Raw genomic sequence first — 27,262 nt, forward strand, 5'->3', positions numbered from 1 at the left:
ATCTTGTCTCTCACAAGAGGTCTGAAGGCTCTCTTCCCTGGAGGATTTCACTACTGCAGTGACGTGTAACATGGCTAGTCCTATAGTTGGCAGAAGTTCATCTAGGGAGGTATACCTCCTGTTATTACAGTGAATTAAGCAATTTGTTGCATTTCTAGAGCATGTGTCCTTTCACCTTCCTGTCACTAACACATCATCTTTCCTTCAGGTAATATAGTAATATCTAGCTCCCATATAGTGTTTTCCATCAGTAGAAAGGAGGTCAGTATCCCCATTTTACAGATGGGGTAGTTGAGGTACAGGGAAGCGAAGTGACTTGCTCAAGGTAACCATGCAGGCTAATGGCAAAGCCAGGACTAGAACTTCAATTTCTTGAGTCTCAAGCCAGTGCCTACCCCCTAGGCTACACTGCCTGCCCACTAACTGCTTCCTTCTTTCAAGTGTCTTGGGTACCCCCAACTCTTGTCTGTAATCCTTTGGATGGCAAAGGTTCATCATAATCCCAGGTATCTGAACAAAGGTATTTAAACAGATGGGCCTTCTCAGGCATGTGACAGACTTTTATTAAATGTCTACTATATGTTGTAAAGATAGTCACTATTTTAATCATTGTCCTTGGGTAAATAGGCTCAGACTTCCTGTTTTTCCTCCGATTTCCTTTATTTCTCGAAATGTTCCTTTGAAGGTAGATCCACACAATAGCTGACTTTTAGCCCATATTTGTATCCTTCGCCCAACTCCATGAAATTGATTGTTGTTGGAAGAAGTCTTTTTGGATGCTAATTAACTTCCTTTCCAAAGTATACTGTCCGTGACTAAAGGGGATTAATTTAGTTTCTGCCTTGCATTTGAGGTTTGAGACATGATTCTCGTAATTCTCTCAACATTAAATCTGCTGTAAATCAAATATGAAATATTAATAGATTAAAGCTTGTTTGCACCAGTTAAGTAGAGTTATCCCTATTCTATAGAGGGGGAAATGGTGGCACATAAAAGTGAAGTATCTTGTTAAAGGTGCAGAGTTCAGACTGTAATTCAGGCTATGTCTATCCTGCAATGTCCTCTTCAAACAGGACTATGTTAAGGTGAATTAGGTACCTTTTAGCTCATGTCAGCATTATCCACATCGGGCAGTTAGAGCTCAACATTTCAGTGCGCTCTGCAGTTCACAGTCCTGTAGGCCTCACTCCACTACGTAGACAAGCCTTCATCAGTGCTGCTACTCCCTGCTCTCAACAATAGACACCATTGCTTTTCAGCTTTAAGTCACTAGTTCAAATCCATGTTTACTCAGGCCCCAATCCTGCAAGCTGCTGAATGTCTGCAGTGTGCTAAACTCAACAGCTGGCAGGGCCAGGCCCTAACTCGGTTGTGACCAAACGCCCTTACTCCGTTGATCATTGAGTTTGGTGGAGTCAGTCCATTTCCTGAGGATGTGTGCCCACAGTCACAGAAACTGCCACTCTATTGGCAGTGTTCAGATAGTAATACTGCCGTTCCCCGTGCTATATGTCTTCCGCAAACAATATTCAAGATACTTTAAATGGAGTTTCTTAATGTTAGCTTTTAGTTGAAGGGTTAATCTATTTCATTTTCAACAATGCTATTTATTGACCACAGTGTTTCCCCACTGAGCATATTCTTTCAAGTGGAATGAAAATGAGCTTACTGGGTTTGTTATGACAGCAGGCCAGAGCATATATCTCCACTTCAGTGGTGCATTGTCACTCACCCTCACCTTGTGCTGCCTTGGTGATGAACAAGATTTTAGGTGTTAATCCAGGGTCAGATCTTGGCACCTCCCTCCATCCCCTTTGTGCTGATCTGATGGTCTAAAGATTCCCCTTGGTATTTGCCCCCTGCTCCTGGCTGCCCCAAGCATGGTGGGTGTTCCAGGAGAAGGGGCTATGGCCAGAACATTCTGCACTCTGGCAATGCAGAACAACTCCTAGTAAGCCCCAACTGCCCCAACTGCCTCTTTAGCACAGGCACACTTGAAGGAAAGAGAGGACTCCTGTGCTCTCCGTCACTAAGAGCTTTGGTTGTGAGGCATTAGCTATCTGGGAGGCTGGCATTCTGATCCTACCTGACTAGGCTGAAGATGTCCCACATCCCTGCTCCTTCTCCATCCTTCAGACTGCAGCTAGTATTACTATTACCGTACAGTCAGCATCTCTTCGTTCAGTCAAACTGCATCCCTGTTGCAAGCCACATATGGAAAACACTCGAGTGCAAATAATTCTTCTACTCAAAAGCAAGAAGAACAGAAAACTCACGTGGCTTCACATTGGAAGATTCCTTTAGGGATGACTTCCTTTTTCTCTAGATGTAAAATGGGCCTTTTTCATAGGGTCACCATCTCTTTCTTACCAGGTGCAGTATAACAAACCTACCCCCTCTTTCACGAGTGCTGAGAGACTTCTGGCTACAGAACCCACGAAGAGAGGAGGATTGGATTTGAAATAGTGAGCATCACTTGCATGGTCTTATATAGTCCAGGGCTGGGCAGAGATGGGAAGGGGGTCAGATTTTCAGAAAGCCTTTGACCAGGCTCTTAACCAAAGTAAGCGGTCATGGGATAAGAGGGAAGGTCCTTTCCTCGATCAGTAACTGGTTAAAAGATAGGAAACAAAGGGTAGCAATAAATGGTCAGTTTTCAGAATAGAGAGAGGTAAATAGTGGCATCCCCCAGGCATCTGTACTGGGACCAGTGCTTTTCAACATATTCATAAATGATCTGGAAAAAGGGGTAAACAGTGAGGTGGCAAAATTTGCAGATGATACAAAACTATTCAAGATAGTTAGGTTCAAAGCAGACTGCTGAGAACTACAAAGGGATCTCACAAAACTGGGTGGTTTGGGCAACAAAATGGCAGATGAAATTCAGTGACAATAAATGCAAAGTCATGCACATTGGAAAACATAATCCCAACTATACATATAAAATGATGGGGTCTAAATTAGCTGTTACCAGTCAAGAAGGAGATCTTGGAGTCATTGTGAAAAGTTCTTTGAAATATCCACTCAATGTGCAGCGGCTGTCAAAAAAGCTAACAAAATGTTGGAAATCATTAGGAAAGGGATAGATGATAAGACAGAAAATATCATATTGCCTCTTTATAAATCCATGGTACGCTTACATTTTGAATACTGCATGCAGGTCTGGTTGCTGCATCTCAAAAAAGGATATATTGGAATTGGAAAAGATACAGAAAAAGGCAACTAAAATGACTAGCGGTATGGAAAAACTTCCATATGAGGAGAGATAAATAAGACTGGAACTTTTCAGCTTGGAAAAGAGACAACTAAGGGGGTATATGATAAAGGTCTATAAAATCATGACTGGTGTGGAGAAAGTAAATAAGGAAGTATCTCTTACTCCTTCTCATAACACAGAACTAGGTGTCATCCAATTAAATTAATAGGCAGCAGGTTTAAAACTAACAAAAGGAAGCATTTCTTCACATGGCGCACAGTCAACCTGTGGAACTCTTTGCCAGAGGATGTTGTGAAGGCCAAGAATACAATGGGTTAAAAAAAGAACAAATAAGTTCAAGGAGGATAAGTCGGTCAATGGCTATTAGCCAGGATAGGCAGGGATTGCTGTTTGCCAGAGGCTGGGAATTGCTGATGGGATGGATCACTTGCTTGATTACCTGTTCTGTTCATTTCCTCTGAAGCATCTGGCGTTGGTCACTGTTGGAAGACAGGATACTGGGCTAGATGGACCATTGGTCTGACCCAGTATGGCCATTCCTATGTTCATCTGTTGCACATAACCGCTGGTCCTTCTACCCCCTCCATCCCTGCCCAATTTCACTGGGGAGGGGAGGGCCACAAAAGCTGTTTGAGCCACCAGACTGAAGCAGCCTTCATGAGCAGTCCCATCCCACTGTACAGCTGGTGGGGAATATTCTTCATCTCCGGTGCAGTACAAGGCACTGAATCAGGAGGTCCTATTTCATGTTAAAATGAGTTTCAATATCCTTCAAGTTCATGCTAAGCAGGTTCTGCTGCATTTGTTTTCTATATTTGGTGCATCATTTGGACAGACAAATGAATACACAAATCAATAGGCAGATCGGTGGGTATTATGCAGCCTGATCAGTGTGAGGTTATTTTTCTCTATCTCTTTGGATTCTTAAGAGCATGTGCCAATTATTTATTCACTGCATCTTCTCAACTTTGATGAAGGATCTTTTTCTACATCTCATAGAACTGGAGACCTGGAATGTTTCTTAGACCAGTGGGTGGGTTCATTGATAGTGAAAGAGACCTAACACTGCTGAGGGTAGAAGGTGAATTATTTGTCAGTCAGGCTAATGAGAAGGCAGCCTTGTCTTTCTTGTATATGCTGTGCATGCTTTTCCCCTTTCTCTTCCTGCAGACTTTGTGCGGCTGATATAAGGACAGAGGATGTTCAGCAGAAAGGACTATTAGAAATGTAGCCCAGATGATGATGGTGAACTGGGCAATTCCTGGATAATTTATTTTAACTGAAAAGATTTGTAATGCTTTAATATTAGCTGAAGTTAAGACACAGTTTTAAACTCTTTACAAGGTAGCCATTGGTTGTGATTAATTTATTAGGCAACAAAAGCAAGAGTCTGTCTGAGCAGACAGCAGATATCCATTATCAGCAAAACTGACCATCTATGGGATAATAATCCTAACACTTTACAGCAATATTCTAAACTATTACTGAGCTATGATAATGACGTCCAAGTAGGACAAAGGTAAATTTTGGTCTAAGATGAGCAACATAGTTAGATAAAAATATTTAGCACTTATTTCATTCATAAATCCCTAAGTGTTTTACAAAGTCAGGTAGTGTCCATTTGACACTGTGTTAAACTGAGTTATAGAATAGCTGATTTGTACACGGTCACAGAGTAAGTCAGTGGTAGAGCCAGGAGTAAAACACTGATCTTCTGACTCTTAAATCTAATACTCTATCCACTAGGCTACCTTGTCTGTGTCAGTATAGCTGTTATATGCCAATCATAGACTGATCATGTCAGGGACAGTTTAATATCAGTTCTGCCTTTCCTTTTCTATACATCTTTAAATTAAACTTTTTGTACCAGAAGAAGATAAGACACACCCCTGTACAAACAAACAAAAAATCTACATTGAATCTGTCAGTAATGAATAAGCTCTCAAGTATATCTCGGAGTCTATGTTTTTATCAGTTTTATTCTTGACAGCAATGTTAAAAAGGTCAAGATCATTTTTGTAATGACTAAGAGTCCTTTTCCTTCCTGTCTTGTTTATGTAGAAAACATAAACATAGGACCAAATTCTGCTCTCAGCTGCAATGGTTAAGTTCTCACAGAAGTCAAAGGGAATTCCTCCCAGGTAGCAGAAATCAGTATTTGGCCCATATACTGTGTATTGTAGACAAATATGCTAAATTCTGTTGTTGCATCATACCACACAGTCCCTGAATTATTATTGCTATTTCCTTTTATTGCAGTGGTTCTTACAGATTCCAAACAAAATTGTTAGGCATTGTACGTGAAACAGTTCTTGCCTGAAGGACTTAAAATCTAAATAGATAAAACAAACAAAGGATGGGAGAAAGGAATCATCTATTGTTCCTAGTTTACAGATGGGGAACGGAAATACAGAGGGTGAAGTCCTGACCCTGTTGAAGTCAATGCTAAAATTCCCAGTGTCTTCGATAGGTCAAGGAGTTCAACCAGAGAGTTTAAGTGACTTGCCCAAAGTCACACAGGAAATCTGAGGGAGAGGCAGCCCTTTGTTTCCCTAGATTTGTCTCTAAATATCTGTCAGAACCTGAGGATCCCACTGTTTCTACCTGCTTTATACCATTTACCCTGAAGACCAAATGTCACAGCAATGTTCTTCTTGTCTTCTGACTGGATAAGTCTCCACTGGAGCTCACCATAACTAGCTCCTCAAGTTGCCAGAGTAGCTTCTGTTCAAAGCTGTGAGATGCTACCTTCCCCACAGGCCTGAATGTGATCCTGCATCAGTAGTCCCAGCTAGAGCCCTGTGCGGTTACAAAAATGTGGACCCACATCTACCAGAATCAGCTTGTATCCAACCCGCAATCTGCACTCCATCTTTTATATGTATCCACACCACACCTGCAGCAGCAGCCCCAAGGCCACCAATCAGTTTTTTGGCACCTGGTATCCTGGCCATTGATCAGCTGTTCTTCAGCCAGCCCCAGGGGGCCCCCCAAACAGCTGACTGGTGCCCAGTCCCTGCCCCTCAGTCTGGAAGGTGGGGAAGCAGTCTCATAGGCTATGAGCTGCAGACAGCTGCTTCACCGCATTTGAGATCCGCAGCTGATCCACGATCTGCAAAAAATGGTCAGCGGATATAAAATGGATATCCGCGGATTTGCAGGGCTCTACTCCCAGCCCATGCTGGACTGTGGAGATATAGCAACTTTTTAAAAAGCAGAATGTTAACCAGATAGAGTGTCCCCTAGTGGTTCCCAGTGCCAATCTCTCTGTCCAGCCAGCCAGTCCTCCACTCCCCTCACTCCACGTGTAGAGTAACACTTAAAAAAAAAAAAAAAAAATGTGTTAGTCCTAACAGGGATTAATAATTTCCACATTCCCTGCAACGTTTAGATGTGTTTTCATTTTGTTCTCTGCATTCCCTGTGTTTTGACTATTAACTTTGAAGGATCACCTCATAGAGTGATTTTGCTATTTAATATATTATGTACATGTTCGAAAAATGATTGGTTAAGTAAGAGTGAAATCTAGGTTGCAACCAGAAAATAAATATTAAAAAGTTAGTAGAAAAGAGGTTCCTGTATGTAGTAAAAGGGAGATAGAAAGGACCCCTGATTGAGTGACTGAAAGATGTTCAAAAGAAACTGTACTAAACAGTACTAAATGGAAGTTGTATCTTCATATTTGATTTTAAGCCTTGATGCTGTAATGTAAGTGAAATATGAGTATATACACATGCATCAAACTGGTTCTCTCAGTTCCTTATCATCATCTTTATAACAATACATACAGGCTCAAAGACACATTAAACTGTTAGAAACATAAAAATGGCACCTTCTTGTGATCTATTCCCTATGGGCAACAGCTTGGGATCTGTCCTGCTTGGTAATGTCAGGTGGGAAAATCAATAGGATTTGTGCTTTGAAATAACGTATACACTTGAAAATCCCTCTAAGCAACTGGATTCTGCACAAGGACTGAGAGGAAATCATGACCTTCTGTGTCTGAGTCCTAAGTACTCATATTACTAACAGACACCAGGCTTTATTCCTGGTAGCACTGCTGAGCCAGGCAAAGCACTGGGAAAGTGAGCTGCATTCTGTCCCGCCTTATGTGCATCATCACCAGAATTGTCAGCTGAGGTCTGGTTGCAGAATCTATGTTACTGGTGATGGTGCACAAACAGACTGATTTTCACAGGCCAGGTTCAGTTTCCATTACTACAAAAACAATCAGCTTCTGACATGTAGCTTGATTCTATCTGACTTGGAAATCTTGGAGAGAAGAAACCTGGAACTCCCATGCAGGTTCCAGAAATTTCCTCCTAGAGATGGTGCTGTCAACAGCACAGGTTTAAAATGCCCCATTATTATAGTGTATTTGTTAGCCCTTCCACTGTGACCGCTGCTCTGACCCGTTTTATTCAAGGCTGGGCGACTCCAAGCTTTCCATCTGTTTCTCATTTACTGAAGAATATTATTACTGTAGGGAACATAAATATCATCAATACTAATTTGCCTTATGGGAAACACAGAATTCAAGCAGTTTTGATTAAAATATTAAGCCACTGAAAATACTGAACTCTGACTCAATCACTGCAAAGTCAGCAACCAGACAGTCAAATTCTCGTAAACTGCTCAGTAGAATTTGGCCAGATCTTCCGCAGGTGTAAATCAGCATAGTACCCTACCCGTGGCTGGTGTAAATTGATACATTATTATTATTTATTTGTATTGCTGTAGCACCTAGAACACCTCGTCATGGACCAGAATGGCATTGTGTTAGGTACCAGGCAAATGTAGACCAAAGATATGGTCTCTTCCCAAAAGATCTTACAGTCATAGCCATTTGCCATCAGCTGGTGTAAATCAACATAGCTACATAGATTTATGAGGATCTGGCCAACTGTTTTAAATTGTAGTGTGTGTCCGGGGGGCGGTTGCTAAATGGAATGTGAACTGATGAAACCCTGTTCAGGCATTTAGAACCTGTATCTGATCTTGAGGTGTGAGATCATGCAAAATTTGCATGCTTAAAAATAATAAAGGAACCACTGTGTCAAGGGTGATAGGCCTAAGGGTTGGAAAAACTCATGGCAAGAGGAAGGCCACAGGTCTTCAGCAGGGTGCCCTATGCAGTAGAAAAGCGTCTTCTGTGGAAGTTTGTAGGTGCAATCTGAGGAGCAGCCAGGAGAGGGAGCACATAATCAAAAAGTTCTTCCCCTGCATTCCACTGCTCCTGGTTCTTGGGACCATCAAACCCCTCCCCTAGTCGCCATTCACCAAATAAATGTTAACCCAGGTGATGGGAAGATAAATAGGCTTGAGACCCTGTCCTCTAGGCCTTTGTTCATATAATCACTTAGGAGTTATGGGCCACCTACTCAACCACCCTAGTGTTGTGGTGAGCTTTCTCTTCCCTGACTGTCACTGTGTTGTGGAAAGGCATCTTTTCTCCCTCAGTTACCATAACATCATGGTGGCCTCCTTCCTTCTCCATCCAAGTGTTGTTGTGTAGTGAGATGACACCAAGTGCTGTTAGCTGTGCGGTTTCATTCCTTCCTTGCTCAGGTATCTGAGGGCCCTCCTTCCTTCTCCCTCAATGCTGCGATGTTGTGGGCCTTCTTGCCCCCATTGCTGTGTTTTTGGTGAGGTCTCCTTCCTTCCCCTCCATCACTGTTGCATGGTGAAGTCTTCTTTAACCCATCCCCATGCCCCCCTCCCCCCACTACTATTCTGTTATGTTCTCCTTCCCCTCCCCATTACTGTTGTGTGTTGTGGTCTTTTTCTTTTCCACAGCACCCCTTTCCTCATCTCCGTGGCTGATCTCTGGAATGGTGATGCCCTTCAGCCCTCACTCCTACTGGACTGACGTTCAGACCCTTCCTCACAGAATATTTATTATTTACATAGAAGAGTTTTCTTACATGTACCTCAGTTTTAATGCAGTTTGTAGGTTGTTATTCAGTTTTGCATATTGTTCTGAATACTGTGCTCTTTAAACAAATACATTCTTACAAAAACATTTGTAAAAGATTATATTACTTACCACTCTTGTAGAAATGCATCAGTGGGTGGCATAATAATATTAATATAACGTACAAGAATCAATTCCCACACTGTTGAAATGCAGCCAGTTCTGGTGCTTTCTGGTAGTCCACAGCAACACTACACAATCATTTAGGATAGAAAGTGAAAAAGAGAACTCTATCCAATTGACTTGCAGAGAGACGGTGATTAAATAAGCAAGCAGGTTATTTTACTACTACTGATTTAATAAATTGTTTGCACAGTACTTTTAATCTGAAAAGTCTCAAAAGCATTTTACAAGGTTTGCATCTAAGGTCACTTCACCTCTCACTGAAATGCAGCTACCTCTGAGGTAGACTGTAGCAGCTTTTGCAATGCTGCATAACAACAGTATACAACTGGGTAGGCCAGTAAGTGAGGCAGAAAACTATTCAAAACTGCAGGGGTTATAAAATTGTCAGGCCTGTAAATTCTAGCTCTGAACCATATGATCAGAGTCATTCCCTCCCTCGGTATTTAAATCCACTCTCTTCCAAGCACCACCTACATCTGTCTGACCCTGAAAGTTGGATTTTTCCCTCTTGCTGAATTATATGTACAATGCACACCTTGTGTGTGAGTAAAAGATCTGTTGAAAAAACATTACCCAACTGAGCAAGTATTTGCTTAGGGTTAGGCACCACCAGGAATATAAGCTCTAAATACTGTAGTGTCTCAGACCACTATATTGTACCATAACTGTATCCTATTTTCTTTATTCTTATTTGGGAAGATGGACATCAAATCCAGTGTGGAGTGGATTTTGTTCTACTTCCCTGAGCTTAAAAAAAAAAGCGAAATAGAGACAAGTCTTTTACTGGAAAGTTATAAAAATATTTCAAAGTCTGCAAAAGCTAAATATCAGTATTTAGTGGTACTGAACTTAGCAGGAAGTGCTGCTCGAGTGACCCCACCAGCATATGTGCAGAAGAGGCAGGTCTGGAAGCAAGTCAGTTTTTAAAAAGAGAAAATACAAGGAAGACATGCATTCTGCCTTTTTGAAAGACAAATACCTAATGTTACATTTTGGGAGTTTGCCTTTTTATTTTTCGGTTAAGCTTGCAAGAAGCATTCAGATGTATGTTGTCTTTCAGAGAATGATCGTGTTACACGCCTTGAGCTTTGCCATAGTAGCAGAGGAAAGGAGAGTACAAAGGTTATGGAAAACAAAACATTAATTTTCTTGACCAGCTGTGTTACAAGCAAAGTGCGGCTTATTTATAACCATGGCATACTGCTCATAAATCAAGCCTGCTCTCCAGCAATGCATTTAATGAGAACTATTAAATGATTTCATGATGTACTCATCATTACCATCTGATAAAAAACAGAACTCCTTCCCAGGACCTGGACTTGCAATTGCAGCTTTTTATATTTGTGGAAGGAGGTGGAGGGGAAACAAATTCCTATATAGTGTCAAGTATGTTCAAAGGTCTGTAAACAGTACACTGTGTATAGAAGAAATGATAGTCCTGCTAGAATCAGGCTTGAATTTTCTCAACTTTCAGTGAGAATGATGCGTCTGTAAAATGAATAGACTAGATACTTGGTTTTATATAATCCCTTTCATATTCAAAATGCCTGATCCTTATCTCACTTTCAGCATTACAAATCAGGAGGGACTCTGCTGAGGTCAGTGTAGTTCCACTGGTATAAGAGAAACTGGAATCAAGCCCAAGGTATAAAAAAGAAGCTAAAAAGTTGAAAGCAGTCCACTCATGAGCTGTGCACATTGTTTATGCTTGAAAAACAGGAAGCATATGCTATTTATATATATGAATTAAAGTTGAAGGGACAGATTCTTATCTCAGCTGCACTGGTGTAAATCCAAAGGAGCTACATTGACTTCATCATCACCTAAATAAAGTCCAGGGATTTCTTTCAGATTTACACTGGCATAACTGAGACTGGAATTTGGCCATGAGTTCACATTAGTTGCCTATCCTGTACACGCAAGCACAAACTACATGAACTAGTGGGACCATGTGGTCAGAAATACAGTCCATTCCCCAATGAAGAACATAACAGTTTGCCAATCTGTATAGCCTATACTGCAGCTCAGCTTTTAATAGTGTAATATGGTTCAGTAATGGAATAGTTTAGAGAGTCCATAGTCATTTGAATCTCTGCCAGCTTTCCAAATAAGAGAAGTCATTGCCAGTTGCTGCACAGAACTCTGCAAGAACCCCTTTGTCAAGGGCATAGTGAAACGCTGAACTGATGGGGCCAGCTAATTTATGTGAGAAGGTTTTATACTAAATCAATGGTATGGTCACTGTTGCCCAGAGGCTTACCTCTATGTAAGTGCTTAATTGCTAATCAGAGACTGAATTTAGCAATTTTCGTTATCTGAGACTTTCCATCTCTGTCAATAAAACAGGAGAGGTTTATGTTTTATAACAGAGATGTTTATTTTACCCATATTTGTGGGAAGCTGTAGACCTCTGTCATTTCTCATTATGCCATTTCAGTGGTATAAACAGTGGCTGTTATTTAGTTCCAGTCCTGCACTTCTGAACGTAGGTGGGGTTTAATTCATTGGTTTGGAAAGTGGACCAGATTCTGATCCTGATTATGCTGAATTTATAGCAGTGTATCATCACTGACTTTAACAGCGTTTCTGCAGGTTTACACCAGGGTAGCGGGTCAGAATTGGCCCTGTGATTCTGCAACCCTCTCCAATTTGAAAGTTCTCTTGCATGTAACTGCTCGAGTGGCCTGCTCCATGTTTTGAATTAGTTCATTATTTTCAATTTCTCAAGTCTGTGTTTTGTCAATGGTAACTCGAGGGCATCAGCAGTTTGAGATTGTCAGTGAGCCACTTGTTTGATTTCGTGTTTCAAGGCCAAGTGTTTTCAGTGAAAGGTTTTTTTTTTTTTTTTTTCTTCATCCAGAAAGTATGGGCGTAATCTATAATCAGTGAGCGTTTCATCCTTGTAACTTGAAAGAAAATTTGATCTTACAAATGATATTGACTGTTTTCAGCAAGGGCTTATTGCATATGGTTTACAAGGAAGTTACTGTAGTTAAATGTTTGATTTATTTCTTCTTGGGTATTTGTTTATTAGGCTCCTATCACCTGGTTTAACTTGTGGTAGAGGGGGTTTGTTTGTTTGCTTCATTATGAACATCATTTATGGGGAAAGGCTTTATGGAAAAGGCATGTTTTACACTTCTGTTTGAACACCTACAAGCTTGTATCCAGCCTGTTTTCTTCCAGGAAGTAGTTCCATGTCAGGATCCCACAACGGAGAATGCTTCTTCCCCAGTGCCTGATAGTGTAAACCTGTGACTCTCCAGCTACATTACCCTCATGGAATTGTGCTGTTTTGAAGGGTTGTGGAGGTCTCTGAAGTAGCCAGATCCCAAACCATTAAAGGCTTGGGGGAATTCTTCTCCAGATGTCAGAGTGAACACTCCTCAAGGTGAATGGGACAGTTTACACTCTCAGAGCTATTGTTGCAGGATATCTGAAGACACAAATGTGTCCATTTACACGATTTGTGTTTTTGAGGTTTTCTTTGTAACTTAAAATGTAAGGGGAAAAATGTTTTAATGAAAGCTTAAATTCTGATGCACAAATTGAGGGCAAGGAAAGTCTACTGCTGCAGGAACTTGAGTTTATGAACAACAGTGTTGAAGGCTGCAGAGAGATCTAGCAGTATCAGCATAGAGGTTTGTTTCCTGTCCAAGATCAAATGTGAAATGTAACAGTAACAGCTAGTGTGTTTTTGTGTCATGGGTTCCTTTGACACCTGCTTGTGCAGGATCTAGGATGTTGGCAGAGCTTGGTAGCTATTGCCTTCTTGATGACGTTGGCAAGAAGAAGGGAGTTGAAAATCTGGGGGGGCACAGGCTAGGTGATTTGGCATTAAATGTAGAGTTCTTCAGGACTGGTTGAGCTACTACATTTTTAGTGGCTCGGTAGCTTGCCTTCTTTTGAGGAAGCATTAATGTTCTCTATCATCATGAGGGTTAGGTTTTGTTTGCAAGACGTCACTAGCCAAAAGGACCAGGAGTTCATCTCCCAGATCTTGGGAGGGACATTTTTCAAAGGTTCCAGGGTTTCTGTCTGGGATATTAGTTCAAATTCCATCGAGCCAGGTGGGATGTGGATAGGTGTTTCTGGTATTGGTGTGGTTACTTCTGTCTCAGCAAAGCCTCCTTTGATTTTGTCTGTGAAGTAGGATAAGAGGTCTTTCCCCAGGCAGGACTTGCTTATGTGTACATGTATCGGTTGATTTCAGGTCAATTGGCCAGTTTACTCCACAAAACAGTTCTACTGCTTTGGTTTGAGTGATGCCATTGTGTGTGAAAATAAGATTTCTTTCATGTCTCTTATGGCTGCAGCCTGTGTATGCAGGTGAGCTGTTCATGTACTGTAGCAGTGTAGCTTATGTGCCATAGGCATTCCATTCCCATGCTTTCATGGTTCAGTCTCCATAGTTTGTCAGAGAATCATGGTGACCTGTTAGAGTGTGTGGGTGAAGAGGTAACCTGGCAACTGCCTCATGAATGGTTTGGATCTGCAGCTGGTTCTAGTGTTTCACCAGTTTATCAGTGCCTGAGTCTGTCAGATGGGTGGTTTTCCTCTCCAAGGTCTTCTGGAAGTTTTCCAAACTTTGGGAGTAAAGTGGTTTGGTTGGTTCAGTGGCAGGGTGAGGAGGTGTTGTTCTGCCTTGGGGAATGATTATTGCTAAAATTACAGCAGCTCCTAGGATCCACAATCAAGGACCAGGGCCCCGTTCTGTGAGATGCTGTACTGACACATAACAAGAATACAGTGCCTGTCCCAGAGAGTTCACAGTCTAGATATATGACCAAATGCAACAGGTGAATGAAACAGACAAATAGAGGCATGGAGGGAAGACAAGGTAAGAGACAGTGAGCACCTATTCCTGCTACCTGCCTGGTTATCAGCAGCTGGCAGCATTCTGTAGGCATCGTGGCAGAAGTGAAAGTGGTGTGTTGTCTTTGCTTCTTCAGTCTAGCCTCAGCTGAAGATAATATGTTTCTTTGCCTTTTTCACTGCTTATTGATTTGTGCTTGAAGCAGGAAATAGAACATGTAGAAAAAAGTCAGAATGAGGGAAGAAAACTGGTTGGACTTGGTTATAAATAAAATGCCCCCAGCTTTTACTGAATGGAGCAGTGCTTGAAAAATGCATACACCAAAAAGAAAAAAAAAAACCCCACCCTAACAGAATATAAAGCATATAATTGCTTGTGGCTATAATCACTCCAAAGTATCATATTCTCCTCAGCCTGCATGGGTTGAAAATGCTCTTCAGTATAACAGCACCTCTGTAGTTAAGGATCTGTCAACATTTCCATTATAACCCCCAATTTTCAGATTAGCAATTTAGCCCAAAAAAAAAAAAAGTTCTCTGGGCAGAAACACAAAGGCGCTCTCAGCTCAGGATGCTAGGCAGCACTTATTCTTAAAGAGTTAAAAATCTGTTACTTTATTTACAAAAAAAATAGCGTAAGAATTTAGAACTCCTGAAAGGAGGTTTCACAGCTCTGGATGCCACAATCCTCACCTTAACCACAGGCAGGAACAAAGCAGTTTTCACTGCAAAAATGAATCAGCTGTGACCTGTAAGACTGCCCTTTAGGAAGGATAAGGTAGAACAGCCTCCATACCAAAGTGATTTTTCTGAGTGAAGGGGACATACGTCTATTAGGCACTTGACTGAGACCACCTACAGCCAGTAGATGGTCACTGCTGTTGCAGGCTGGAGTTGAATTAGTGATCAAGCAGCGAGAGCCTATTCATGCACTTATCATTCTACTGACCCTCATATGCTAGTAGTTTGAAAGAAACACTATTGGTAGGTTTATACACCAATATATTTAAATGTCTGTGGTCCAATGGGAAGAATTCTCTAGATTCTACAAGTCATTATTTAGGGCATGATTTTGTTTTTGATTGGTTACAAGAATCATTTTACGTCCCACTGAAGTTTATAAAGTCTAGGATGGAATACAGTAAATGCTCAGTAGCTCACAGCAACACTATGCCTTATATAGCACAGGAAATGAAACAGATTTCCAACTACAATGGGGAAGGTTAGGTAGGAAGATTGCAACTATGGAATTTGGCCCCACACTTGCAAAAGGTGTTGCAGGATATTTAATGGCCACCTGTGATCAGGATGTTAGTTTCGTATCTCATCTGAAAGGAGTCATCAACCGCTTCATAGTATCCCAACACAGTATTTAATTATTGCTTTTAGGGCTTGTCTTCACTAGCAAATAATAATTTTCAATGGGGTAAAGTTAGTTTGATTGACCCTAGCATTCACCATGATGAGCTGACATGAAGTTACATGACAGCCCCTGTCTACACTGATTGATGCTGACTCTTGTTAGTTACCATGACTCCTCAAGCTCAAACTCTAATGCAGTTTAATTTATTGCTGTAGGCAAGGTTTTAGAGAGGAGAGTGTCATCTACTCCTTCACCAATGTCATATCATCCTCCCTCAAGGTTATCTTCATTGGATACCATTAAACATTTTAAAATGCTAACCTAAAAGAAAGGGAACTGAATCACTGTAAATACATTCTGAGCACTTCAAGGGTCTGATTCTAACACACAAAAGCCAAGAAATTAGGAATTCTGTCTGAAGCTAGTTCTCAACAAATGCAGCCATGCCAAAGTATTGCAGAGATCCCCAAACAGTGGGACTCTTAAGTTACAGACTGTGCTACAATATTTATGCATGAACATGTGAATTAAGATCTTTTCAGTCTTAACTCTATTCTCTTGCATTATCTTACTTCTGTGAGGCTGCCAGACCTTTTCTCTGCACAATGTGTGGTAGTTTTGATAGTGTAGAAAGTTGTAATTTGAAACAATATTTGATGGAGTATAAAATACTATCATGATAACTTAAGCAATAGCCATGGAGATGAAAGAGTAAATTCAGTGGACAGTGATGCAGGCAGAGTTGGTTGAGGGTCTTACAATTAATTCTAACATGGACAGAAAGCATAAGTGCTAAGTCCTAGTTGTGGTAACATCAGTGAAATAGCATATTGGTTCTAATGGTTTTACCATCGCTGATTCAGAGTCAGAGGGAAACAGGGTGAGAATCCAAATCCCACTTGACTCAATAGGAGTTTTTAATTGATTTCACTGAACTTTGGAGCCAGGACTTAGATGGGTACAAATTCAAGGTTGATAGTTCATATGTTCTCAGGCGGTTATCAGTAACTTTATTGTGGTAAATTTTGGGGAATATCTTAGATAAGTTATAGCTAAAATCAAGAAAAGTCACAGGTTTTTCAGAAACCAGTTTGTACATGTAAATTTTTAGTCACATGCCTGGTCTGTTTAAGAAGTGTTTTTTTTTTTCCTGTTTTGGTTTGGTTTTTTGTTTGCTTGTCTCTTGTTTTAAGTTTGAAAGGCCAGTTCATACCACTCAGGGTGTCTGCCATCTGAATCTTTCTTCCATGTGTAATCCCTATTGACTGTGCATGTGTGTGTGTGTCCAAATTTTAGAGATCCCACATGCCCTTTGGGTGATTCTGATTTCCCTTGCTCCCCATCATCCAAACTGATTGTCTTGAACATATGATAACAATATAAATGGTAGGCATCTGCCATGAATCTGGTCCTGTGCCTCTGCATAGAGCTCCTAATGAGCTTCACTCATGCTCGCCTTAGTTCTTGTGCAGTCCTGTGGTGTGGTTCCCTCAACACTCTCAATAAAGTTAGTTCTGCTGTTGACTTTCATGCTTGCTCTTTCACCCAATGGCTCTCATTCACTCACACAGTCCATAAATAATAAACGCTCTGACTTTGATCACAGCCATCACAGAATCAGAAGCCCTGAGGTCACACAGGTTCTTATACCTGGACCATTGTTCACTGGTGTGAAATGAGACACTGCATTTTTTTGTGTGGGGGGAGAGGATTGGTTTTCATTCTGTTGATTGGGGTGTCGAGTGAAAGAAGGCAAGACCCAGTAAGGAATTATTGGTTATGATAACTGGTGGGGATAGAAGAGAGATGGGGATGTTATACTGTAATTTGAGATCTCTTTATATGGGAGCCATAAGGTAGGGAGTGATCTGGATTGGCCTCACCGTGCTGATAAAAAATATGGGGTGGGGGAGCTGGCTCCATCTACTCCAGGCAAGCGCCTTTGTTCTCCTCTCCCTGGAGTGGACAGCACATCATCAGGAGAACTCAGCAGGTAAGATGTTCTTCTCAGATTTTCTATGAAGCCCATTGGTTGCCAAGGTCAGCAGTGTTAATTTGTAAAGATTGGTTTGGGAACTCATGCCAACGACCGCTTATTTGGGTTGTGAAAATACAATTGCCGCTCCTTCCCTCCCCCCCCAAATAATGATGGGTTACTGAGTACATAGAAAGTAGAGCAGGGAGAAGGTGTGGGAGCATGTTTATGTTTATGTTCATGTTCTTTTTCAATGGTGTTTGGTTAGCTAATTAAATGAAGAAAAAAGAAAACATTATCAACACCGAGTGGACAACTGAGCAGCCACTGAGCCCTGCCCATCAATTAAAGGGACCACTTTCAGGCCTGAGAAGCTAGTTCAGTCCCCACACCCATTCACTTTTCAGTGGCCTTTCTGCTGAGTCTGCCAATCAGAGTGTCAGTGATTCTGATGGCTTTAATATTCACTGAGACCCCCAGCTCATTTCATGTACTGCCTGCCATCTAAGCATATAATAATGTCTAGGCCTGAATTATTAGAACTATTGATCTAATGGGTAAAGATTCTGTACCTTGTGCCAATCTGTGAATTATCCAGTTCCTCAAAATGTCTAGTCCTTGAAATTTTGCCTTACAGCATTTGAGCCACAGTGGCTTTTGCAAAACACAGTCCACAGGATGAATAAAGCAATACTGAACCAGAGTTTACCAGTGTAAACATGTAAATAGATTGGAATTTGGGACATATCTGCCCAGTAGTTTTGTGCCTACAACAAACTGCAAGTGCAAATGGTAGCTGTTGAAAACTGAATTCCCTGTTTGTGCCTAGAGGCCATGCTGAACCCCAGCTGGATATCAGGCCTTTAAAGTAGAGATATTTTTAAATGTACGCCGCTGGGATTATAAACTTGTGTTGCCAAATTTCCATTCTCTGTGAGCATCATGATTTGAAAACTGAACTCCATCTTAAATCGTGTTGGGTTTGCATTCTATCTAGGAGCAACTATGGGAAAAGGAGCAGGGAGGGAGGGAGGGAAACTGACAATATAAATGTAGAATCTATACTGCATACAGGTTATCTGCTTGCATCAGTCTAGCATTGATCTTGGTGTTTTCTTAATCGAAACTCTCTTGGTAGTCAAATATAGGAAAAGGCTCATAAACTGGAACCCCAAAGCAGTCTAGCGATTGCAAAACTTTCACATTCTCTTGATGATTTGGAGGGTTATTTTAAGATAGAGATATACTTGGTTTTACCACAGTTTTGTTGTAAAGTAAGGTTTCAGAATTTCTTTAAATAGCAGAGGGTCATGTGGGCAGATGCTGCTGTTGCTGCTAGACATGTGGGTTTGAAAATTTGCACGGTGTGGGTATTAGCCTCTCTACATTTTTGGAAGCTGAATCAATATTTTCTTAGGTTTCATAGCGGGAGTATGCTTAAGAGATCAGCATTTTTCCTTCACACTAAGATTCCTCAGTCTACACTAGATTTCAGTTAAGCATCCTCCATGACTCTGACTTACAAAAATCTTTCAGATTTGATCATACAAAGCAACAGGGCTGATCAGTGAAACACAGTAATTTGTAGGAAATCAGGGCTTGGATTTTGAAAGGATGGGTTCCAGGTGTCATGGAATGGAACTGCAAGCTTCTTTCCTACAGATTTTAATGAGAGATAAGGTCAACGTGGAGGCAGCTGAAGATTTTTAAAAAGCTTGATGATCTTAAAAAGTGGTTGTCAATGGGGAATTATCATCTAATGGAGCTGTTTCTGCTGGGGTCCACAAGGGTTAGTACTAGGCCTGATGCTATTGAACATTTTCATCAATGATCATAGAATCACAGAAATATAGGCCTGGAAGGGACCTCGAGAGGACATCTAGTCCATTGCCTCCCCCACCCCCAGCACTTATGCAGGACCAAGTAAACCTAGGCCATCCCTGGCAGGTATTTGTCTAACCTGTTCTTAAAAACCTCCAGTGACTGGATTCCACAACCTCCGTTGGAAGCCTATCTCAGTGCTTAACTATCCTTCTAGTTAGAAAGTTTTTCCTGATTCTAATGTAAATCTCCCTTGCTACAGATTAAGTTGATTACTTCATGTCCAACCCTTAGTGGACATGGAGAACAATTGATCACCATCCTCTTTATACCATTCCTTCATATTTTGAAAACTATTATCAGATCCCCCTTCCCATCCCATGACACAGAAGCTCCTTGGCAAAAGGCCCCCTGTTCTTTGCAAACTGCTCTCACCAGAGACCTGACAAACTAACTACACCAAACACATGTCTTACAGGATATTTACCCATAGAGAATAATATATAAGGCAATTTGTCAAGACTCATAGTCATTGCAAGACATCTGTATGGATAATGTTTAAGGAATAAGGTATTTATATTGAAAGTATGATTTTTGGACTTGGAATAGAAATTAATCACCAAGAGTAATGTGTCTCAGTGATGACCCATTCAAACAAGAGGGAATTGTCACTCCTCCCCGGTCAGCTGGTGAGATAATGCAAGGTTCTGTTCTCTACCCTTGCCACGTCCCAGAACAGTCAATGGAAAAACATCAAAGACAGTTGCAAATGATTGAAACCACTTGGAGATTAAAAGGAACATTATAGCAGACAGGAGTTGCTCTGGCTATGAATGAAGACAAAAACTGTTTCAATATAATATAGTGTAGGGAAAGGCACTTGGTATCCATTCACTGAGGAAAACCCCTTTTGGAGCAGGTGTACTTCATGAACGTTTGAATCCTCGTTCTTGTGAAACCAGCCAGCTCTGCAACAGACTGAGCATTGGAGGGAAAGCCTACTTTATTATATTGGAAAGGTATAGACCTATCGATAGGTGTAGGCCCAGGTTCGTGTTTTGATTTTGTTTTGTGTTGTAACCAGTGATTTCCATCACTTTCTCTCACTTGTCTGTCAACCATTTCCGCTTTGGGGAAGCAATATTTCAAAATTTGTTCACAGTAAAAGCTGGATCTACAATGTGGCTTGAGCCAAGCTGCCAAACCACAGAAAGTCATTTGTGCATGTACAGCAAGACTGGGGATCTGTTGCAAGCCATGGTCTGATCTATATGTCACAGGCCTGTTGAGTTTCACCCAGTTACCCCTCTATTGGGCCCAATAACTTGTGTTTGACTAAGGAATATCTTTCAGAAAGTCATCAATCAAGTCTTGATTTGAAAACATCAAGAAAGAAGAATCCACTACTTCTCTTAGCATTGTTCAAAATCTGAGTCTTATTTCTAATTGAATTTGCCAGGCCTCGGCTTCCATCCTTTGGGTCTTGTTATGCCTTTCCCTGCTAGATTAAAAACCCCTGGTGTTTCTCCTTGGAAAGGTATTTATAGACTATAATCAAGTCACCTCTCTGTCTTCTTTTTGATAAACTAATCAGATTGAGCTCTTAATCACTCATTGTAAAGCATTTTGTCTGGCCCTCAAATCATGATTGTGGCTCCTTTTTTGCACCTTGACAATTTTCAACATCTGGGAACACCAGGGAATTGTGTGAGGGAGCAGGTAGTGCCTCCCTTGAGGTTTCAATGTGAAGGGAAGGGGGATTTCCTGCAGAAGTGTCAGCTGGAGAAATAGCAACAGAGCCAAATAGCCATCTTCTTCCTGATCTAGCACAGAGCTGGCTAACAGCTCCAGTACAGTGCTGTGAGCTGACAGCGGGGCCCGTTAGCCCAACACATGTGCAGCTACAAAAGTAATATTCAGCATTCTTTTAAAAATCCAACAGAACTTAATGCAATATTCCAGCATCAATCTCATCAATGTTGTATACAGAGGTAAAATCATCTCCCTACTTTTATTCACTACTTCTCTATTTATACATCCAAGGGTTGCATTAGCTCTTTTTGCCACAGTATTGCCCTAAGAGCTCATGTTGAGTTGCTTGTACATTAGGATTTCTAGATCCTTTTCAGAGTCACTGCTTTCCAGGTTAAAGCCTCCCATTCTATAAGTGTGGCCTGCATTTTTGTTCCTAGATTTATAACTTTGCATTTGGCTATGTTAAAATGCATTTTGTCTGAATGGGCCCATCTTACCAAGCAATCCAGATTGCTCTGTTTGACTGCCTTTGTCCTTATCATTATTTACCACTCTGCCAAGCTTTTTGTCATTCACAAATTTTATCAGCAGTGATTTCAAATATAATTCTAGATCATATGAAGGTAGAGGTGCAAGTGATCATGAAATGATAGATTTCATGATTCTAAGGAAAAGAAGGCATGAGAACAGCAGAATAAGAATAATGGACTTCAAAAAAGCAGACTTCAACAAACTCAGAACTGTAAGTAAGATCCCACAGAAAGGAAATCTAAGAAAAAGGTGTTCAGGAGAGCTGGCAGTTTCTCAGAGACAATATTAAAGGCGCTACAGCAAACCATCCCCATGCGAAGGAAAGATAGGAAGAATGGTAAGAGGCGAATATGGCTCCATCAGGAGCTCTTTAATGACCTGAAAATAAAAAAAGAAACCAAAAGAAAAATTGGAAACATGAATTAATTGCAAAGCATGTAGGGACAAAATCAGAAAGGCTAAGGCACAAAATGCGTTACACCTAGCAAGGGACATAAAAGACAACAAGACATAAAAGGTTCTTTATATACAGGAGGAGCAAGAGAAAGACAAAGAAAAGAATAGATCCTCTACTTAGTGGGAAATCTGTTTATTATGCTTATAAACTTTACGGATGACACCAAGCTGGGAGGGGTTGCAAGCACTTTGGGGGACAGGATTAGAATTCAAAATAACCCTGCCAAATTGGAGAATTGGTCTGAATTCAACAAAATGAAATTAATTAAAGACAAGTGCAAGGTAACTTCCCTTAGGAAGATAAAATCAAATGCACAACAACAAAATGGGAATAGCTGGCCAGCTGGTAGTACTGCTGAAAAAGATTTATGAGTTCTTCTTCAAGTATATATCCCTATGGGTGCTCCACCATAAGATGTGCACGCACACGTGGGCTCTAAACTAGAGAATATAAAGCAGTGTCCATGGGCTCACGCCTGTGCAGAGCAGCATCTCGTACTTCCAAATGAAGGCATATTAAGAGGTGTGGCCCTCCGCCACTTTGTTCTTTCACAGCCAAGTGCAGCGTGAGACAGAGCAATTGCATGTCTTCTGTTCTAAGCTTCATGCCTTTCTTAACAGATGTTTTATTCTTATTTTTTTCTTTAGTTTGGCTAGTTATTTTATTTCTCTTTTTCCTTTCAGTTCCAGTTTTGTTTGGAAGGGGGCTTCCCTCTCTTTTTTTCTTTATGATGCCTGGTTCTGGTCCGTTTGCATTCCAGGTTGTGCCAAAAGAACCTGGCATTTAAGCCCTGCAAGACACGCCACACATCTTTTCAGCATAGTGACAGTCATTCAAGCTGCCTCCACTGCCTGGGAGTCACTCATCTACTGTCAAACTGTATGGTTTGCATGGGGTTTAAAGGCAGGTCCAGAAAAGACAGAGAAGCTAGACTTAAGCTCCTTCTAATGGAATTCTCACGTGCCCCAAGGGAATCCGCTTCCCCCCACCACGTGCATTGGCCTCAACGTCGCAGGCCACTCCAGTTGTTTTTGTCGCTCCAAGTAGCACCTTCAGAGGCTAGGACATATAAGAAGAAGGAAGAGAGGTAAGTTACCCCATAAATTCCATTTAGGGAGACCTCACCTCCCTCATGGGTACAGATGAACCTCCATCTGATTCCGGTATTGAGCCAGTGGTACTGCACAAGAAGCTGCATGCACAGAGAGCCATCTACCATAGGACTGACCAGAACCTCTCAGAACTGAGATGTGCACAGGCCTCCTGCTCACAGTCCAGCACCACCACATTCCCTATATGAGAGTTCTGAGGTCAGAGAGATTCCTCTGCAAGCCTCCTCCAGTATGCACTCACCATCTACATGGCACTAATCTATTCTCCAGGCCCTGGTACTGACTCAGACTTCTGGATACCACAGTCCTCCAGCACTCTCCAGGTTTCTTTCGCTGAAGGACTCTTTCATACCCAAGGAATTGGAGTCTCCCCTGCTATGGGCCTCTATGAAACCCCTTGCCCGGTATCACTCAGACACCTACAACTACAAACCTCTTGAATTGAATGCCAGTTGGATCCCCAGACTTCAATACCAGCACCTTTGTCTGATGGCTTCCCCCTTTCAGCCCAAGGGATGATGCTTGTTCGGTTTCTGAGGTCTCGCTACAGGACTCTGTTTCAGCATCATATTATCAAACCCTGCCGAGCCAGTATACTGAAGATCTTCCGGGATCTCACCAGATGCCCTAGATTCAGGGGTTACAAGTAGCTGTGGGGACCCTTCCCCTATCTGTCTCCTCAGTGGACTAACTAGAAACCCTGGGGTCACTTTGCTGAACAATTTATAAGTTTCCAAGTCAGAAAGACCTGACAGTACTGCATCACTCACAGGCACCAACTACCAGCCTTTGGTACCACATGAGCGTCTTCCAGTACCATATGCCCCATTGGCACCAGAAGGCACTCAAGAACAGCTGGACCCACAAACTGAGGGAAGCTCGCCCCCATCAGTAAAGACTTCTTCATTTCGCAATGAGGCAGTAATGTCCCCCATCCTCTTACACTGACAACTTTTGGCCCTTCCAAGACCTCATGAAATGCCTGGAAAATCCCTCCAGATCTCATTAGAAGAGGCCCCAGAATCTCAGGACTACCTGGTGGACATTTTAAATATCACCCCGCTGGGGAAAATTGCCCTGCCAATCCATGAGGATCTGTTATCACCAGCACAGACAGTCTGGCAGACACTTGCCACTATTCAGCCCATCTGTAAATAGATAAAAAGTACTACATTCTGGCAAATGGAATGGAGCATTTATTTTCCCACCTCTCTCCCAATTCCCTTCTAGTGGACATGGCTAATGAAAGAAACCAACAAACCCACTCCAGACTCTCTCCTGGGTAGAAAGAGCTACTCCTTGGTGGCTCTCCAGTTTTGGGTACCAAACTACCAAGCCTTGTCAGCAAAATATGAATTTTACACTTATTCCATGTTCATACATTTTATTGAACATCTGCCACAGGTCCAGAAGGAACAATTTCAGGCCCTCATCTGAAAGGGTCAATTGATAGCAAAAACATCCCTTACAGGCTGCCCTCAAAGTTATAGACACTGCTTCTAGATCTTGAGCCATGGCTGTGGTTATGCAGAGAGCATCCTGGCTCCAGTCTTCCTCTTCCAAGAGAGGTACAGAATATGGTTGAAGACCTTCCCCTTGAAGGCCCCAAGCTCTTCAGTGCTGACATACATTCCTCCCTCCTCACCCTGAAGGACTTGATGGCTACCTTACAGTCTCTAGGAATTCATGTTCCTGAAACAAAGAGATGGCTTAGCAGGTCCTAAATGGCACAGTGCTCCAGACTGTTTCAGTGCCACCCGTAACAGTCTTCTCCCTGACCTTCAGACTTTCAGAGGAGGAGATCATCAAAAAAGACATTAAAAAAAAGTGGATCAGCCCCTGCTGCTACGACACCATCTGCACTCCCTCTAAGAAATACTTTTGATATCTCAGTTGAGGGCCTTGACCAACCTACTTTCCCAGATAATTTGCTGCATGACTCCACAATCCACCCTATCTTTGGAGACTGACTATCCTACTTTCTTCCTGCCTGGAACACCTTACTTCAGACGAATAGATCTTGGAGGCAATCAATGTGGGACATTCCATTCTCTTCCATTCCCCCACCCTCACCGCTTCCCCATCCCTCTTCAGGGACACGTGTCGCAAAGAGCTCTTCAAACAAGAGGTCTGGTCCCTCTTGATCATGGGGGCAATGGAACCAGTTCCCCCCAGAGTTTGTCTGGGAAGAGGGTTCTATTCCAACTATTTCATAGTCCCCAAGAGGGGCAGAGGATGGAGACCAATCCTTGACCTCAGAAACGTGAACACTTGGATCCTTTCGCAGGACTTCACAATGGTGATACTAGCCACTAGCCTAAATCTGGGAGACTGGTTTGTTGCCCTTGACCTTCAGGATGCTTGCTTTTTTTCTTTCTGAGATGGGGGACTCACCTCCAAGGGACCACAGCCCAGGACAAGTGGTCTGCACAAGAGGCCCCACTCCACATCAATATCCTGGCACTAACAGCAGTTTGATATGCCTGTCAACACTTCCTTCACACCATACAGGGGCAGTCCATCAGGGTAATGCTAGATAACAGGGCAGCAATGTATTACTTCTACTGACAGGGCAGAACAAGATCCTAGTCTGTATGCACAGACTTGCTAAAACAGTGGAACTGGTGCATTTCCTATCAGATAGCAATCTCAGCAGTTTATCTTCCAGGCCTCCAGAATACAATGGCAGATTTCCTGAGCAGAAATTTCCTTCAGGACCACAAATAAAAGCTCAGTGATTCTAACTTCCAGAGCATCTGCCAGACCTAGGGTCTCCCAGAAACAGATCTCTTTGCCACTCCAAACAACATAAAATGTCACTATTTCTGCTCCAAAGGATGATACAGCCACAACTCATTGGGAGATACCCTGATAATACTGTGGGTCTGTATTGTGCTGTATGCTTATCCACCTCTACCTCTAATTCTCAAAACCTTACTCAGACTATAACTGGGAGGAGTAAGGCCTCAAAGCGCCATCTTGGCCAAGACAAGTGTGATTCAAATCTTCTTCACCTCTCTGTAGCAACCCCTCCCTGCCAGGAAGGATCTCCTGTGACAGAACTCTGGGACCCTGATCCATCCCAATGCCTTCTCCTTGAACGTGAGAGCACAGTTCCTAGATGCATGGAGCTAACCTGTTCAGATAAAGTCAGTTCTCCTATCTAGCAGGAAACCTAAAATTCACAAAACTTAACTTCAGAAGTGGAATTGCTTCCATTCCTGGAATTCTCTTCACTCTTCTCAAGCATCAGAAGTTTCACTCTCCAAAAATCCTAGACTGCTTGTTGGATTTAAAGACTCGAGATCTGTCAGTGGGCTCTGTCACAGTGCATTTGGCTGTTATCATAGTCTCCCACTCACACATTGAGGGCTTCTCAGTTTTTGCCTACCTTACATGGCCAGATTCCTTAAGGGCTTACACAACTTGTTTCCCCTTATACAGAACATCCTCTCTGCAAATGCTACAAATAATCTGGGAGATGACCTGAAAGTCTTAGTCCTGTCGAGGCAGAAGGCAAGATCCTTTCTGACAACTAGTGTATGTACTCTGGTTTCTTCTCTGGAGTCATGAGGCTTTGGGTAGAACACTGGTGGATGGATTTCTTGTTTAACATAGTGTTCCAAAGAGACCTGAGGGAGGAAATGAGGATGAAGATGCAGTATAACTTTATCTCTGTAGCAGGTACTAAAGGGTGAGTCTGTCATGCGCGCATCTAGCTCTTCCATTCGTCTAGCCAAAGTGGAGGCTATGAGGAATGAAGTCTTGAGGGAGACATGGAGGAGAGAACAGGCAGCCATTGGTTCAAAGAGGGTTTCATCAGGAAATTACGAATCAAGGTGGAGAAGCGCATGGTGATCACTCTGTGGAAGCTGGCAACTCCAAACTGCTAAGGATCGGTCGCAAATCTGTTTGGAGTTGGGAAGTCCACCATTGGGGATATCCACCAGGGAGTCCTGAGATTCTGGGGCCTCTTCTAACAAGATTCAGAGGAATTCTCCAGGCATTTCATGAGTACTTCTCTATGATATTGCAGGCATTTGTGGATCACCATGAGTGTTTCACTGATATAAACGCAGGCTGGTCAGAGAAGGTGCATGACGCACGCATCTTCAG

At 42.0% G+C, this 27,262-nt stretch overlaps 1 protein-coding gene across 3 annotated transcripts in view; it reads left to right on the forward strand.

The window, feature by feature from the left end:
- The window catches only part of LHPP (phospholysine phosphohistidine inorganic pyrophosphate phosphatase), a 160,920-nt gene that overhangs the window by 99,989 nt on the left and 33,669 nt on the right, over positions 1-27,262 (forward strand). The window contains exons 7-8 of one of the 3 annotated variants that reach the window (XM_067533448.1): positions 2,374-2,465; positions 4,388-4,528. The exons of the other annotated variants lie outside the window; for them this stretch is intronic. Coding sequence (XP_067389549.1) covers positions 2,374-2,461 — 88 coding nt within the window. The 3' untranslated portion in view covers positions 2,462-2,465; positions 4,388-4,528. Of the gene's footprint in view, positions 1-2,373; positions 2,466-4,387; positions 4,529-27,262 lie in introns of those variants that run through there. 3 annotated transcript variants of the gene reach the window in all.

Source organism: Emydura macquarii, unplaced genomic scaffold, assembly GCF_026122565.2.
Source record: "Emydura macquarii macquarii isolate MOO-44397 ecotype Brisbane River unplaced genomic scaffold, CSIRO-AGI_Emac_v2 contig_3343, whole genome shotgun sequence".
Classification (NCBI taxonomy): domain Eukaryota; kingdom Metazoa; phylum Chordata; order Testudines; family Chelidae; genus Emydura; species Emydura macquarii.